Source organism: Loxodonta africana, chromosome 2 (genome assembly GCF_030014295.1).
Source record: "Loxodonta africana isolate mLoxAfr1 chromosome 2, mLoxAfr1.hap2, whole genome shotgun sequence".
In the NCBI taxonomy this organism is placed as follows: Eukaryota; Metazoa; Chordata; class Mammalia; order Proboscidea; family Elephantidae; genus Loxodonta; species Loxodonta africana.
The window spans coordinates 20247028-20263209 of record NC_087343.1 but is presented as its reverse complement, the minus strand read 5'-3'; the positions used below and the strand labels follow the sequence as shown (position 1 = coordinate 20263209).

General features: G+C 43.8%; 1 protein-coding gene across 1 annotated transcript in view; it reads left to right on the top strand.

The window, feature by feature from the left end:
- Window positions 1–16182, top strand: part of MYO10 (myosin X) — a 282989-nt gene that overhangs the window by 249302 nt on the left and 17505 nt on the right. Inside the window, exons 27-32 of the mRNA XM_003407874.3 lie at window positions 1545–1788; window positions 4383–4478; window positions 8515–8608; window positions 9816–9871; window positions 13658–13800; window positions 14427–14621. Coding sequence (XP_003407922.3) covers window positions 1545–1788; window positions 4383–4478; window positions 8515–8608; window positions 9816–9871; window positions 13658–13800; window positions 14427–14621 — 828 coding nt within the window. The remainder of the gene's footprint in view (window positions 1–1544; window positions 1789–4382; window positions 4479–8514; window positions 8609–9815; window positions 9872–13657; window positions 13801–14426; window positions 14622–16182) is intronic.

Genomic DNA, 16182 nt, shown 5'->3' with positions numbered 1-16182 from the left:
TTTGCAGGGACCTCTCGGCAAGTGAGCAGGAAATGCTTTAGCTAGAAGGAGGGCCAGCAGTCTTGTATAGCTCAGCAAAGCATGCACATGGCCCTTGCATTGTGTACTGAACACAAGCCCTTGGTGTCAATTATAATCACGGAAGAAATGCCCCGAAAAGTCCGTGTCTTAAATTTATTTTCTAGTTGATAAAAGAAAAATATATTGGTTATATTTACTTTAAATGTAGTCTTATTATTTTCTGATTCAGAAAATAACTTGTGAACATTTTATAACAAATTACCCAACAATCTTATATTCTTCAGGGCATTAATTAAAAGCAGTTTTGAAGGATGGCCATAAAACGTTAACGTTGGACATCCTTGGGGAATCTAGAAAACTAAGGCAAAGTTATTCTGCTTGAGGAGTATTAGAAGTTTTTTCTTTTTTTTGAAAGATGACATGTGTATATCCTTGTTTAATTTCTCTCAACGAATATACTATGTCCAGCTAAACAAATTACAGTTAATTTCTCGTTTTTCAAAAAAGACCAGACTTATAACTGGTCTGACAGAGAGTGGAGGAACCCCCGAGACTGTGGCCCCCAGACACACTGCTAACTCAGAACTGAAGCCACTCCTGAAGTCCACCTTTCAGCCACAAATTAGACAGGCCTATAAAACAGTAACACCCATGAGGCACATGCTCAGTTCAGTCAAGTAAATGAGACCAGATGGGCAATACCTGCTCAAAAGCAAAGACAAGACAGAAACGGCCAGGAAAACTGGACAAATGGATACAGGGAACCTGAGGCGGAAAGGCAAAGGGCGTGGGTGCTGACACAGTACGGGACTTATAAACTATGTTACAAAACAGTTTTTGAATGAGAAACTAATTTGTGCTGTAAACTTTCACCTGAAGCACAATAAAATTAAAAAAATAATAAAATTGGAAAAAAATTATCATTTTTCAGTACCAGTCACAATTCAGTCTGGACTTTTTTTGAAACTCTGTTTCAAATTGTAGATTATACCCCATACACATTTCAAACATTTCCAGATGATGATGCTTGTCATTGAAAAAATGTTCTTATCTGAAAAAGCTATATTTTGTTCTCCTATGTACTTTAAAGTTTATTGCTAGACTGATCACTCTTGTTCCCACACTGACCAAATAGAGAAGAAAAAATGTCAACTTTGACACCATTTAGTAGTAATTTCACCTCTCTGGAGTGTTTGGAAGTAAGTGTGACCCATCCATATGGAAATGGTTCTCGCCCCCATGGTCCTTGGCTCATCCTTGAGCTAATGTACCAGTACTTTGCTCGCCCTTCTGTTAGCTTCTGAAAGACTAGGAGCCATTTGGGATATAAGGAAGGGACTCCATTCTTGTATAATCCACCTAAGCTCCTGTAATATCCACTCTGAGTACAAGCCAGAGGTGTCACCCCTCACTGTGGGCAGTTCCGTTGGGTCAAAGTTAAAGAACCTTAAGATCTACTGATGATGCTTTCATGCAGTTTGATTGACTTCTCACCCTACGTCTACCTGGTCTTGGACTAACAGGTGGTTTAATGAACTCCTGGAAACGCCGCTGGTGTGTTCTCAAGGATGAAACTTTCCTGTGGTTCCGCTCCAAGCAGGAGGCCCTCAAACAAGGCTGGCTCCACAAAAAAGGCGGGGGCTCCTCCACACTGTCCAGAAGAAACTGGAAGAGGCGCTGGTTTGTCCTTCGGCAGTCCAAGCTGATGTACTTTGAAAACGACAGTGAGGAGAAGCTCAAGGGCACTGTAGAAGTCCGGACAGCAAAGTACGTTGAGGCACCCAGGGGTGGGCCAGTTGGGTGGCGTTCTGGGACAGCTTGCTCACTCATGCCAACAGTGAGCACAGTCCGATTCCAGTTTGCTTTCTCAGGAATAATGCTTCATAGGTGGTAGTGTGTCTTTCTTTTAGAAGGCACTTAATGGCCAGTTGTCACTCTTGTACTAGTAGCTGTAATTACTGATTACTGCCTGGATTGACGAATACATTGAAATCCATTGCTGTCTGAACCACTGATCTTTAGGTTAACCACTGTGCCCACCAGGGTCCTGAATAATACATTAAGGGTTGTAAAATGTGCTATTCATTTATTAGGTAGAATATTTCTATAAAGAGAAGCTTCTCCTAATCAGCTAAGTGGTACTCTGTGGGACAGTCTGTACATGAAAGGCAGGAAAAATGCTTGATTCTTTCCAAGTTCCCAGAAAAATGAGTTGGTTCATTCTGGTGATGACAGTTTAGGTTTGTATTTATTTTTCCAAGTATCACTATGAGCTCACGGAATTTAACATGTTTAGTGGGTTTCCAGCCGTTGCACCTGTTCTTATGGACATTCACATTGGTCTTGAGTTTGGCCATGGGAGCCTCTTCACCTTTCCTCCTGAGTTGTTTTCATATCACCCTAGGAGTTTCTGATAGCCTCTTTGCTTTCTACTATAACAAGGTGTTCCCTACCTCCTTTTAAGATTCATGGTCTATAAGAGCCTTCTGAATGCTTGCTTTATTATTTTCAATTTCAAGCTTGGAAGAGTCGTGAATTGGGACTCAGCTGCACTTATTCCCTTCCCCATCCCAAGAGAAGCTTCCTACAAATACAAATCCTTGGGCCCTGCCCCTAGAGATTTTTTTATTCCTTGGCATAAAAGGAATAAACCCAGCACCTGCCTGTGTTTTTCAGAACATTTCTCAGGATTCTGATGGGCAGCTAGAGTTCAGAAACATGGCCTTAGAGCACAATCGTGAGGTCCTATCCACACATTTTACACACCCAAAAAAAACCAAAAATAAAACCTGTTGCCACAGAATTGATTGTGGCTCATGGATCCCCCACGTGTTAAAGAGTAGAACTGCTCCAAAGGGCCTTCTTGGCTCTAGTTTTTACAATAGCAGATTGCCAGACCTTTCTTCAGCAGCACCATTGCATGGCTTTGAACCACCAACTGTTCGGTGAGTTTATGAGAGCAAATGGTTCACGCCACCCGGGGATCTAGGTTTTACACATATGGTAGCCCAGTTCCTAGGAGGGAAGGTGGCTCATCTGGGATGACACGATCTGGACAGCTTTCCCTGGAGATTCTCCTCGTACTCAAGAGGCTGTAGTGCCAGACACTTAGCTGATGACCCTCTGTTAGCATCACTTCCCTCCTCCTGCTCAGAGAAGGCATCACACACACATCTGGGACTTCTGACTTATTTAGGTTTTTTTTGTTTTGTTTTTTCTTTTTTAATTGTGTCTCATCTCAATGATTCTAGCTGTAAGATTGCACAATAATTATTTTCTCTAACCAGTTAAAATGCATTCATTTTATTGATATAAAATGTTAAATAAAAACCAAACTGTTGTACTTCAGTTTTCAGAGCAAGCTGGCTTTATCCCCAAGACACTTCTTTGTCAAATCCAGTATAATCTCTACCCTGATCCTAACATCTGCTTACCTTTTTCCCAGACTCTATTATCCCATCGACCAGTTTTAGTAAACTTTTTGGGCTGCAAGGGGATGTTGGGATGTGATTAAGATGGTAACAAGATCCAGAAACACCCAAATTCTGCTTTCCTCCCCAAAGCCCCTCATGGAAATAACATGTCTGGATCAGGTAGAATGGAGTCCCTCAGTGGTGCAGTTAAATGCTTGGCTGCTACCCAAAGGTTGGAGGTTCAGATCCACCCAGAGGGGCCTCGTAAGAAAGACCTGATGATCTCCTTCTGAAAAGTCAGCGTTTGAAAACCCTGTGGAGCACAGTTCTACTCCGACACACATGAGATGGCCATGAGTTGGGATCGCCTCCATGACACCTGTGGATTTTGGGGGGATTTTTTTGTTGTTGTTTGGTGGTGGTGGTAATCAGGCAGAGTAGGTCAGGGGCTTCAACCAAGGTCTGAAACTGTGACGGAAAGTTGTGATGAATTAGGGAAAGAGCTGTCACCAGACTCAGCCACTCTTTGGATTTCCTTCCATTGCAGATCAGTGACAGGAACTAAAGGAAGCTAGGTGCAGGTGGCATTGGGGGCTACTGCCCCAAACCTTTCAGGCCCTGAGCAGGGGCAGGTATCGGGTGGGCCAGTATGAGAAGAGAGGCCTTTCCCTAGAGAAAAAAGGAATCACTCCCCCGCACCAGCCCACCACCACCACTACCTGACCAAGCCAGCACCGCCCCACCCCTTGGAGAGGTGCCTGGCTCCCCCTAGAGGCCACAGAACCTTCATATTTTTGTTAAAAAAAAAAAAAAAAGGCTGAAGTGGGTATACAATTTCTACAGTTAAAGTTTCCAACTCAATTTTTAGCATCATGGAATTGCTCTTCTTGGTGATTATTAAAAATTCCAGGTTCCTGACTGGTGTTTGGTGCTTTTGTTCCTTTGCAGGGAGATCATAGATAACACCAGCAAAGAGAATGGGATTGATATCATTATGGCCGATAGGACCTTCCACCTGATCGCCGAATCCCCAGAAGATGCCAGGTGAGGGACCACACTGACGACGTCACTGGCATGACACCCTTGCTTAGGCACAAGCTTGGGCATCACTGTTTATCCTACAGGCTTTGAAAGGTTCCATTGATTTTCTAGTTGGGTTTTTCTGGATGAAGAACCAAGAGTTCCATGAGTTTTAATAGACTTATCCTTTGACGAATCTTTTACTGGGCAAATGTGTTCAAGTTATAGCACATGGTTCAGGATTTCCATCCTAAATTCCATTCCAAAACCAAATCCATAGCTGTAGAATTGATTAAACCCCTTGTTATCATAACTCAGGCTTTTTGTCATTTGCAGCATTATGTCAATTGTGCAGCTACATGTAGCTGAAAGGCCACCTTCTGGAAGCTTCTGAGGCTTGAAAGTGAACAGCTTGTATTTGCTTAAGGATCAAGAAAGTGAGAGCATTAAGTGATAAGTGATAATGCTATGGCATTTGGAGTGCTTTAAAAATCTCAGTAAGGCTCCCTGGTGGCACAATGGTCAGGTGCTAGGCTGCTAACCGAGAGGCTGGTAGTTTGAACCCACCTAGCCACTCCACAGGAGGAAGACCTGGGATTCTGCTCCCATAAAGATTACAGCCTAGAACACCCTATGGGGCAGTTCTACTCTGTCAAGTGGGGCCTATGAGTTAAAAATCGCCAGCACGACAACAGGAAAGATCTTGATACTGAGGATTTCAATAGTGCAGAAGAGATCATTTACGCTTACATAAAAATGGCTAGCATGAGAGACTGATTTGATTTGTAAGCTTTCACTTAAAGCTAAATAAATGACTAGACTGATTGGATGGACTGACTGACTGGACTGGACTGACTGACTGACAGACTGGACTGACTGTACCAGGTGATATTCTAAAGCAGTTTCCACAGATAAGCTCGTTAAATTCTCACAACCACCCTGTGGCTGTCTTTATTTCTATTAATCCTCATTTTACCGATGACAAGATTAGGGTACAGAGAAAGGATAGTATAATACGTAATGTGGTGGCAGCTCAATTCTGTTGAATAGAGGCATTAAGCTTCTTACGTGTGTGTCCTCAGAAGCTCAAGTTGGATTTTTGACTGAGCCCAGAGGACAGTGGTGTTCCTCATCGGTGGGGGAAAGGTGCCTAACTTTCTAGACGCCAGCTTTCCATCTTCCATCGCAAATGGAGTGCCCTGGAGATATAGCACAGAATTAAAGGAAATTGGTGTTTCCTAGGCAATGAAGCAGCGTCAAACAGTGGATGCGATACAGTGAAGAATCTGTTCTGCCTATCCCTGCTGCTATGTGGGTCTTTGTAGGGTTATGTTGAAGGTGGCTGTCATCCCCTCTGAGCAATGCCAGAAGTCAGCTTCCAACTTAGGAGAGTGACGTCCTCGGGCCTATACTTCACTTCTCAGCTCAGGAATCATTAGAACCTATTAGGAGTCCCTGGGTGGTACACAATGGTTAACGGCATCAGTTGCTAACTGAAAGGTTGAGCCTACCCAGAGGCACCTCGGAAGAAAGACCTGGGGATCTACTTCTGAAAAATTAGCCATTGAAAACCCTGTGGAGCACAGTTCTACCTTGGTACACATGGGGTTGCCATGAGTCAACATACTCACCAGCAGTCGGTGGTGAGTACAGTAAGTTCTCAGGACTATCTGCTACCCTTGGCTTTTGAAAGAGGCCTCTGAGTTGATGTAGTACCATGGTGGCAGCATTAAAGGCAAAGACATCAGAGAATAATCCTTCCCATGGGAACAAACTGAAACCCTGGTTGGATCCATAAATTATAACACAAACCAGAAAAACAAGCAAACGTGGAATTACAGCCTCATCATTCCATCCTTGACTCCTGGGGACCACGCATGTTTGTTTTTTTTGTGGTCCAGGGAATGCCCACAACTTTTCAGCCGAATTATAGCCCCAGCATCTGACAGTTGTCCTGTCTGCTTTATGCCATGATGAACCTGCTAAATTTAACATTTGCGATGTTTTAGGCAAGGACTTCTCCCCTGACCGGTGCAACACATCTTAAAATTCCTTTCAGACTCCAAGTTATACTTGATCCAGGAGAAGAAGTTTATAAATTTAAGGGTATCATCTGTATCGATTGAAAACACAGTGAATTGTATTCCTTTCTGTGTGAATCATACGTGGCTTACGTCTTGGATGTGTGTGTTTTTCAGTGTTCGATTTAGAATATTTTTGAGCTAAGTTAACCAGAATAGATGGAACAAATTTATATTAAGATGTTTCTTTTGGTCTCCCTTGGAGTCTGTATGTGTTGTGTATTTTCAAGCTCTTGGTCACATTTTTGTCCTTCAGGAATCACAGGAGATAATTAGATTTTAGTGGTTTGCTAAAAGTAACTTACTTGCATGGCCTGCCTTTATATAGGGGTGTTATTTTTTCACTTAAATATCCCATCGCATGCCAAGTACTTTCTCCTCTGGTTTCCTAGGTTACCTATTTTTTTCTGGAAACTAGCATGCAGTGCCCTATTTATCAGGAGTTTGTATTTGTGTCTTACAAGGCCCCTAAGGAAAAGGGAATCTTAGTATCTCTCTCACATTTGGCACTTCTCATGTTGTGTACCATTTGCCGTTGAGTCAGTGCCGACTCATGGCAACCTCACGTACGTCAGAGTAGCACTGTGCTCCGTAGGGTTTTCCGTGGCTCATGTTGCTGACCTAGATCGCCAGGCCTTTCTTCTGAGGCACCCCTGGGGGGACTCGAACTGCCAGCCGTTCAGCAGTTGCTTAATAAATGTTGGATTGATGGATATTCATGGTCGTTTTTCCCATGCATGTGTTGTGTGTCTAGTTACAGCATAATTTTTCTTCTGTTTTATTTTTCTGGAGTTGAGTTACTTTGTTTTATTTTATTATCTGCTTCTGATGAGGCGGGAAATGGGAAGAGTCATTTTGAAGTGAAGACAGAAGAGTTACAATAATTTTCCACTCTCTGCTTCAGGCAATTGTTTATGATTTCCATCTTTCTTGTGGTTTTAGTCATGTAAGTGGGAATCCTGTCAGGTGGTTGGAAGCCCTATCCTGGGAATGAATGGTAAAATAGGCATCAAGTGGTCATTCTAAGGGTGGTACTCCTATTGGCTGTCTTTCCTTGAAAACTATTTAAAACAAACAAACAGAAAGTCACCTATATATCACCTAAGGAGCCCTGGTGGTACAATGGTTAAGTACTTGGCTGTTAACTGAAAGGTTGGCAATTCAAACCATCCAGTGGCTCCTTAGGAAAAAAGACCTGGCAATCTGCTGCCATAAATATTACAGCCAAGAAAACCCTGTGAGGCAGTTCTGCCCTGTCGTCACATGGAGTCACTATGAGTCTGAATGGAGTCAATAGCACACAACAACATGTATCACCTAGGTTATATGTAATACCCTCAGTCAAGATCCACGATGTACACCCTTTCAGCTCAGTAATGAGGCCACTCCTGAGGTTCACTCTTCAGCCAAAGATTGAACAGTCCCGTGGAACAAAACAAGGCGGAGGGGTGCACCAGCCCTGGGGCAGGGACTGGAAGGTAGGAGGGAATAGGACAGCTGGTAATAGGGAACCCAGCATTGAGAAGGGAGAGTGTTGACATGTCATGGGGTTGTTAACCAGTGTCATACAGCGTGTGTACCGTTTGATGAGAAACTAGTTTGTTCTGTAAATCTTCATCTAAAGTTCAATGTTTTAAAAAAGATCCTTGATGTAAGAACTTTGGGTGGAACTGAGGATTTCATTATTGTGTAACCAATTTCTTAAGGAATTCATCATCATCATCATCAAATTTCTGAAAAGCTCTGTGAGACCTGGAGGAAAGGGTCTTCCATTGACCTAATGTTGGACCTATGATAAAAAGGCTGCTTCTGTGCCTTTGCTCCTTGATATTCTCAGACCCACACTGACCCGTGAAAAGGAGCAAATGAAAAGCCGGAAGCTGGAGGAGATGTCACCTTCACAGAGAGTCTGGAGCAAGGCGCCATCTTTGTATACACCCGGGGCTGACTGTTCCTTGACTGTCCTTCTCTCCCCACAGCCAGTGGTTCAGTGTGCTGAGCCAGGTCCACGCGTCCACAGACCAGGAGATTCGGGAGATGCATGACGAGCAGGCAAACCCACAGAATGCCGTGGTGAGTGAGCGTCCACCTGGATGCAGGTCGGGTGTCCTGAGGCAGGCAAAGGAGTAGGAAATCATGATGGGAAAAGGGCCAGAGTGGAAATTTTTAAATAACTCTTTTTTTTTTTTTTTTTTAAGTTAAAGTATAATAACTAAGTAGTAAAGTAAATTAAAGGAGCCCTGATGGTGCAAAGGTTAAGCACACAGCTGCTAACCAAAAGGTCGGCAGTTTAAACCCCCCAAAGCTACGTGGGTGAAAAGACCTGGTGATCTGCGCCTGTAAAGATTACAGCCTAGAAAATCCTATGGGGCAATTCTACTCTGTCCTGTAGGGTTGCTGTGAGTCTGAATCGACTTGATGGCACACAATGATAACAAAGTGAAGGGAATGGTAGGTAAATTAAGAGGTAAAGTAGATGGCCAACGAACACGGAAACTGTAGATGAGACGGACTGATAGAGTAGCCGCAGCAGTGGACTCAGGCGCAACAACGACCATGAAGATGGCTCAGGACCGGGCAGTGTTTCCTTCTGTGATATGTAAAGTTGCAAAGAGTCGGAGCCAGTACAGTGACAACTGACAGCAACGTAATAATTAAAGAAGAGGAATACAGAAACATCTGAGTTAAAAACCATGCAGAAAACAGAATAAATTATAGAAGGTTGTAAGTCATAGTAGATGCCCACCTCAAACCTTTCTTAAAAGAACAAACCAAAAATCCCAGTTTTTTATGGAATCGTGGAAGCACATTATATATTTCCTTCAAAGGGTTTGGTGGAATCTAAAGCCTATTCCTTCTGTCTTCACTCCCTGCCAGAAACAGAGAGTCATAAAATTGAATTTTAAAAATAAACTTTTATTTCCTTGTTTCCTTAGCACAAGCAACATTTCTCAGAAGAGTTAAGTGTAAACATTAGTGAAAGAAGGTCACGGTGTAAATCAGAAAATTTGTACTGTTGAGACGTGTTCGTAAGCCCTCTTTTCTGAAGATATTTTAAGAACAAGAGGGGAAAGATGAATTCATTTTTTTTTTTTAATAAATGAACAAGAGATTCCGTCCTATGTGGGGCTGTCTGTAGTCACTAAGTGAAGGGGGCCTTGCTTAGATGAGCTATTATTTTGCAGTTTGCTTGTTTAGGGAGTTGTGATTTAAGGTTATTACTGTAATGAGCCCTTCACTTTAACGGCTCTCTTACTCTGTGCTTGTCGCTCCTTTCCAGGGCACTTTGGACGTGGGGCTGATTGATTCTGTGTGTGCTTCAGACAGTCCTGATAGGTAAGTTAAGATCTGGCCTTGGCAGAAGTGATCGATTCCCCTCGCATGCCACAGATGCCTCTGTGCTTTGGGGCCGCTTTCATCTTGACCGGGCTATCAAATGACCGACCCTTGGCTGTGTGTCCCTGCTGGTCAACCCCAGTGACCCAAACAAAGTCTTCCTTCTTGGGACCCAATTTTCCATGTTCTAGAGGTCTCCCTTTATGGGTTTCTTTGGAGTGCCAGGAGGCACAGTGGAGACCTTCTTCTGCCAATTTCTGAAAAGCGCAAGAGGAATATTTTTTCACTGGACACAGGGGCAACCTAGAGATTTGTACTGGGAAAGAATACCTGTGTAGGAAACGGCATTCCACCAGAGGGGAGATTGTAGTTGCCTGTTCTAAACGTGATGTCCTTGAAAAGGATTTTGATGATAAGACATGCAGAGTATTAATACATGAAACATGAAATATTTAATACATGGATACATGAAATTGTTACTCTTGCCATTGCTACTGTCCCGGTGCCGCGCGAAGTAGCTTGTGTTGTTTTTGTGACTGTTTTTTGTTGATTGAAGGCAGATCATTTTCAGAAATGGTCTCAGGACTCCTTGTACCCAGTCAGCTTTGTCTTTATCTTCTCTTTTTCTTTGCTGCTTGTGAGTTCTGTTTCTGACCTCCAGCAGAATGTTTGCTCAGGGACCAGAATAACAATCAAAATTGATGGCCACCCTCCGTAAGATAGCTTTAGGATAGTCCCTACCAGGCAGAATTAGGGGCAGTGTTGATTCAGTGGTATAATTCTCGCCTTCCGTGCGGGGGACCCAGGTTCGAATCCTGGCCAGTGCACCTCATGTGCCCGGCCACCCATCTGTCAGTGGAGGCTTGCGTGTTGCTGGGATGCTGAACAGGTTTCAGCGGGGCTTCCGTATTAAGATGGGCTAGTAAGAAAGAACTGATGACATTCTAAAAATCAGCCAGTGAAAACCCTGTGGATCACAGTGGTCCAATCCTGTTGTGCATGGTGTTGCCAGGAGTTGGGGGCCAACTCAACAGCAGGTTACAACAACAGTTGGCAGAAATACAATTCTGGGGTTTCCATCACCCTATTGTCGTGAAGGTTCTTCTGAACCACGCATCCTTTGTTTCCGGTACTCACCCTGCACCACCTTATACCCGGCTCAGGGACCTTTAACACCCGCGTCTTACATCACGCACCAAAGCTCAGGTTCTCCTTTTGCTGGTATTCAGGTTCCTACCTCACCTTGTCTATCTACATTTTTCTGAACCAAACCTCTTTACTCTACCCGGCTGGGCATATGGTGATCTGAGCTTAGAACTTGGCATTCCTGTTCAGGCTTTTTCCTTTTCCCCAAATGCTCGCTTTTCTCCTTTCTCTTAACTACAGAAAGGTCTTATTAGTTCATCTGTTTTTGTGGAGCACATCAAGTCCTACTTCTTTGTACATATCTTTCCCCGGCTACTAAAACCGAAAACCAAGCCAGTTGCTGCCAAATTGATCCCGATTCGTGGCGACCCCAGTGTGTCAGAGTACAACTGTGCTCCATGGGGTTCTCAGTTGTTGATTTTTCGGAAGAAGGCCACAAGGCCTTTCTTCCAAGGTCCCTCTGGGTGGACTTGAAGTTCCAACCCTTTGGGTAACAGCTGCGCCCGTTAGCCATCAGTACCACCCAGTTACTACCCCACGGCTACTGTTACTGTTGTTAGCTGCCATCAAGTTGGAGCTCTGACTCATGGTGACCCCACGAACCATAAGGTTTTGTTTGTTTTTTTCAATTGTGATTTAGGTGAAAGTTTACAGCTCAAGTTAGTTTCTCGTACAAAAATTTATATACACATTGTTATGTGATCCTAGTTGCTATCCCTGTAATGTGACTACATACTCCTCCTTTTCACCCCAGATTTCCCATATCCATTCAACCAGCTCCTACACCTTCTCATCTTGCCTCTGGACAAGAGCTGCCCATTTAGTCTCATGTATCTACTTGAACTAAGAAGCACACTCTTCACGAGTATCATTTTATATCTTATAGTCCAGTCTATTCTTTGTGTGAAGAATTGGCTTCGGGAGTGGTTTTAGTTCTGGGTTAGCAGAGAGTCTGGGAACCATGTCTTCTGGGGTTCCTCCAGTCTCAGTCAGACCATTAAGTCTGGTCTTTTTACTAGAATTTGAGTTCTGCACCCCACTTTTCTCCTGCTCCATCAGGGACTCTGTTGTGTTCCCTGTCAGGGTGGTCATTGGTGGTAGCCGGGCACTGTCTAGGTCTTCTGGTCTCAGGCTGATGGAGTCTCTGGTTTATGTGGCCCCTTTTGTCTCTTGGGCAATGTCTTCCTTGTGCCTTTGGTGTTCTTCATTCTCCTTTGTTCCAAGTGGGTTAGGACCAATTGCTGCCTCTTAGATGGCCGCTGGCTAGCTTTTAAGATCCCCGGAACCATAAGGTTTTCATTGGCTGAATTTTAAAAGTAGATCACTAGGCCTTTCTTCTTAGTCTGTCTTAGTCTGGAAGCTCCATTGACACCTGTTCAACATCATAACAACATGTAAGCCTTCACTGACAGATGAGTGGTGGCTGCACATGACAGGCATTGGCTGGGAATTGAACCCAGGTCTCCTGCATGGAAGGTGAGAATCTGCCACTGACCCAGCACCACCCTCCCCTGACTACTACAGTGCAGTTAATCTTCCATTTCCTTGAATTTTTCCAGCACTTAATAACAGTAAACAGCTGAACACTTACAAATGGTCCCATTCACAGCTGTAAGTGGTTAGATAGAAGATTTATGTATAAACATGGGTCTGTGAGGGGTTCTAGGAACCCTGGTCAGCAGTTCAAACCCACTAGCTGCTCCACAGAAAAGACCTGGCAATCTGCTCATAAAGATCACAGCCTAGAAAACCCTATGGGGCAGTTCTGCTCTGTTCTGTAAAGTCATTAGGAGTGAGAATGAAGTCGATGGCACTCAACAACAACAAAAGTGTGAGAAGTTCACAGACGTTCCTGGGTGGCACAGACAGTTAAGCACTCGACCTCTAGCCAAAAGGTCGGTGGTTCAGACCTACCCAGAAGTGCCTCAGAAGATAGGCCTTGCAATCTACTTTGGAAGGGCCACAGCTTTGAAAACCCTATGGAGCACAGTTCTACTCTGTACACATGGGGTTGCCATGAGTCAGAATTGACTCGGCAACAACTAACAAGGAGAGGTTCAGGGTATTGCTAGATGAAAAGATGATGGACGAAATAAATTTCCATTGTTATTTTATCCCTGACTGTGAGATACCCACTTGTTAGATTACTCTGAAGACGTGGACCCAGTTAGCTGCTTACCCCAGGCATAATCAAGTGTATAAGACCTTCCACTGACACCTAGTCACTGGTCCTCTGTTACTGGTGCCTGATGCTTCATTCCCAATCCGCAGAGATATTACCCGAGGCACTACACAGAGGCAAAAAGAAATTTACTTTAGAGAGGCATCAAACAGAATTTCCCGGTTACCTTATTTAGCTTTCCTAGAACTGAGCTTCTTCTGGAAAGTTTTGCACGAAGAAATATTTTTCCTTCCAGGACCTTCAGAGTGTGTTGCTCCACATTTAAAGGTTAACGATGCCTAAAATAAATCCTGTCGAAATGAGCGATATTTGCCTTCGTATAAAGTACAAATAGCACAGCAGGGTTGATCCGCGTGAGCTGTACGCCCGGAAAAAGGCATTTAGTCTTGGTTCAGGCGGAGGTGACGCTGACCAGAGAGCTAAGAGGCTTTGCTTTTCCTTCTCGCCCTGTCGCTCAGACCCAACTCGTTTGTGATCATCACGGCCAACCGGGTCCTTCACTGCAACGCCGACACGCCGGAGGAGATGCATCACTGGATCACGCTGCTGCAGAGATCCAAGGGTGACACCAGGGTGGAGGGCCAGGAGTTCATAGTCAGAGGTGACTCTCCCGGCTCTCTCGGGGGTTTTTCAATTGTTGCAAAACTAGAAATGACACAACTGTTTCTGGTTCTTAAACTGACTTTTCACCGAGTCCTGTTCTTCTGCATATATTTCTGAGCATTTCCACCTTGAGCATCTATTCCCAGTAACTGACTCTTGAATTTTTTGTTTTTTGTTTTTTTTTTAAATAATGAAATAGGGAAAGGGCATGGTCATTTCTGAAGTCCCTGGGTGACACAAGTAGTAGTTAAGCACTCAACTACTAGCCAAAAGGTGGGTGGTTCAAATCCACCCAGAGGCACGTCAGAAGATGGGCCTGGTGATCTGCTTCCGCAAGGTCACAGTCATGGAAAACCCTACGGAGCAGTCCTACCCTGCACACACGGGGTCGCCATGAGTTGGAATCGACTCAGTGGCAACTGACAAGAAGAACAACATGATAATTTCTAGAAAATATATACGAATGTGACCAGGTTGTATTATGCAAAGTATTATTTGGTATTGGGTTTCTCGTCCTAGTTTTTTGTTTTTTAGTATTCATGTCCAATTTAGTGGCATTCGTTGCTTTTATTGTGTTTTGCAACCTTCATAATTTTTAATTCGGGCTGTCGTCTCTCCTTCAAGGATGGTTGCACAAAGAAGTAAACAACAGTCCAAAGATGTCGTCACTGAAGCTGAAGAAGCGGTGGTTCGTGCTCACCCACAACTCCTTGGATTACTATAAGAGCTCGGAGAAGAACGCGGTGAAGTTGGGCACCTTGGTCCTCAACAGCCTCTGCTCGGTTGTTCCCCCGGACGAGAAGATATTCAAAGAGACAGGTAACGTGCACACAACTGGCTAGGTCCAAAAGGCAGAACGGACAGTCAGAAAAGGCCTGGGCTTGCTTGGCACACGGGAATGAGATTCCTAGGTGGAATGTATAATTTTCCCCCAAAGAAGCTCCTGTCTTGTTAGTGATCCTCTAAGGCTGTCTGTCTGTGTCTAGCTGTATGAACACTTGGTGTTTAAACCGTAGTAAAGAAGTCTTGCCAGAGCTCTGGTTGTGCCATGGTTAATGTGATTAGTTGCTAACTGAAAGGTGGGTGGTTCAGACCCACTGGTGGCTCCATGGAAGAAGAGATCTGGCGATTTGCTCCTGTAAACATTACAGCTTACCCCTAGACACTCTTTTAGCTGGGTAATGAAGTCACTCCCGAGGTTCACCCTTAAGCTAAAGATTAGACAGGCCCATAAAACAAAACAAGACTGAGGAAACACCCCAGCCCAGGGGCAAGGAAGAGAAGGCAGGAGGGGTCAGGAAAGCTGGCTATAGGGTACCCAAGGCCGAGAAGGTGGAGAGTGTTGACATGTCATGGTGTTGTTAACCAATGTCACAAGATAATATGTGTATAAATTTTTGAATGAGGAAATAAAAAAGAAAAATCTGAAAGTAAAGTCAGAACCAAAAAACAAAATAAATCACTCAGTGTTCAAAAAGGCTTTTGATAAATAAATAGAAAAAAAAAATGGGTAAGATAGCTAACCTAATTTAAAATAAAAAATTAGAAAGAAATTGCAAAGGTATAAGCAAGTGAGCAAAAAAAAAAAGAATAGCTGGAATTAATTTTTGTGTTTTTTTTGCCAAAAATGATGCTCTTTGCAAGCATGTAGTTTGGCACTTTTTAAGGCAAACCCTGGCTTTTTGAACCCAGAAGACATCATCTACCTTGTCCCAATGAATAGATGAAGGCATGCCTTTATAACTCAGCACAAGCTTGCTATTGTTTCCATATGCAGTTTGCCTGGAATTCGGACTGCAGAATGCAGTACTTCTCGCCCTTTTGTGTGATGAGCCTCTGGGCTGCAGTTCTAGGTTGGAGGCTTAGTGGACATCCAAGAAGAAAAAAAAGATTACAGCCTAGGAAACCTTGTGGAGTAATCCTACCGTGTTCTATAGAGTCGCTATGAGTCAGAATTGACTCAGTAGCATACAGCAACAACAAGGGGAGGTCTTCATTCTCTGGGTGGTGTAAATGGTTGATACAGCCAGCTGCTAACCAAAATACTGGAGGTTCAAGTCCACCCAGAGGCACCTAGGAAGAAAGGCCAGGCAATCTGCTTCCCCAAAATCAGCCATTAAAAACCCTATGGAGCACAAATCTACTCTGACACGCATGGGGTGGCCGTGATCAACCTGACAGCAACTGGTTTGGTTCAGAGCAAATGTTACAATTTACCTCTTTGTGTTTACTTCTGGGTTATTGTTTAGTGTTTGTCTTCCCCTCTCAGCTATGAACTTCCCAGGGCAAGGAACGCATGTGTTTAGTGATCACTGAATACCCGGCACAGGCCAAGCACGCGTACCAATTCAACAAGTATTTATTGACATACACTCAGTAC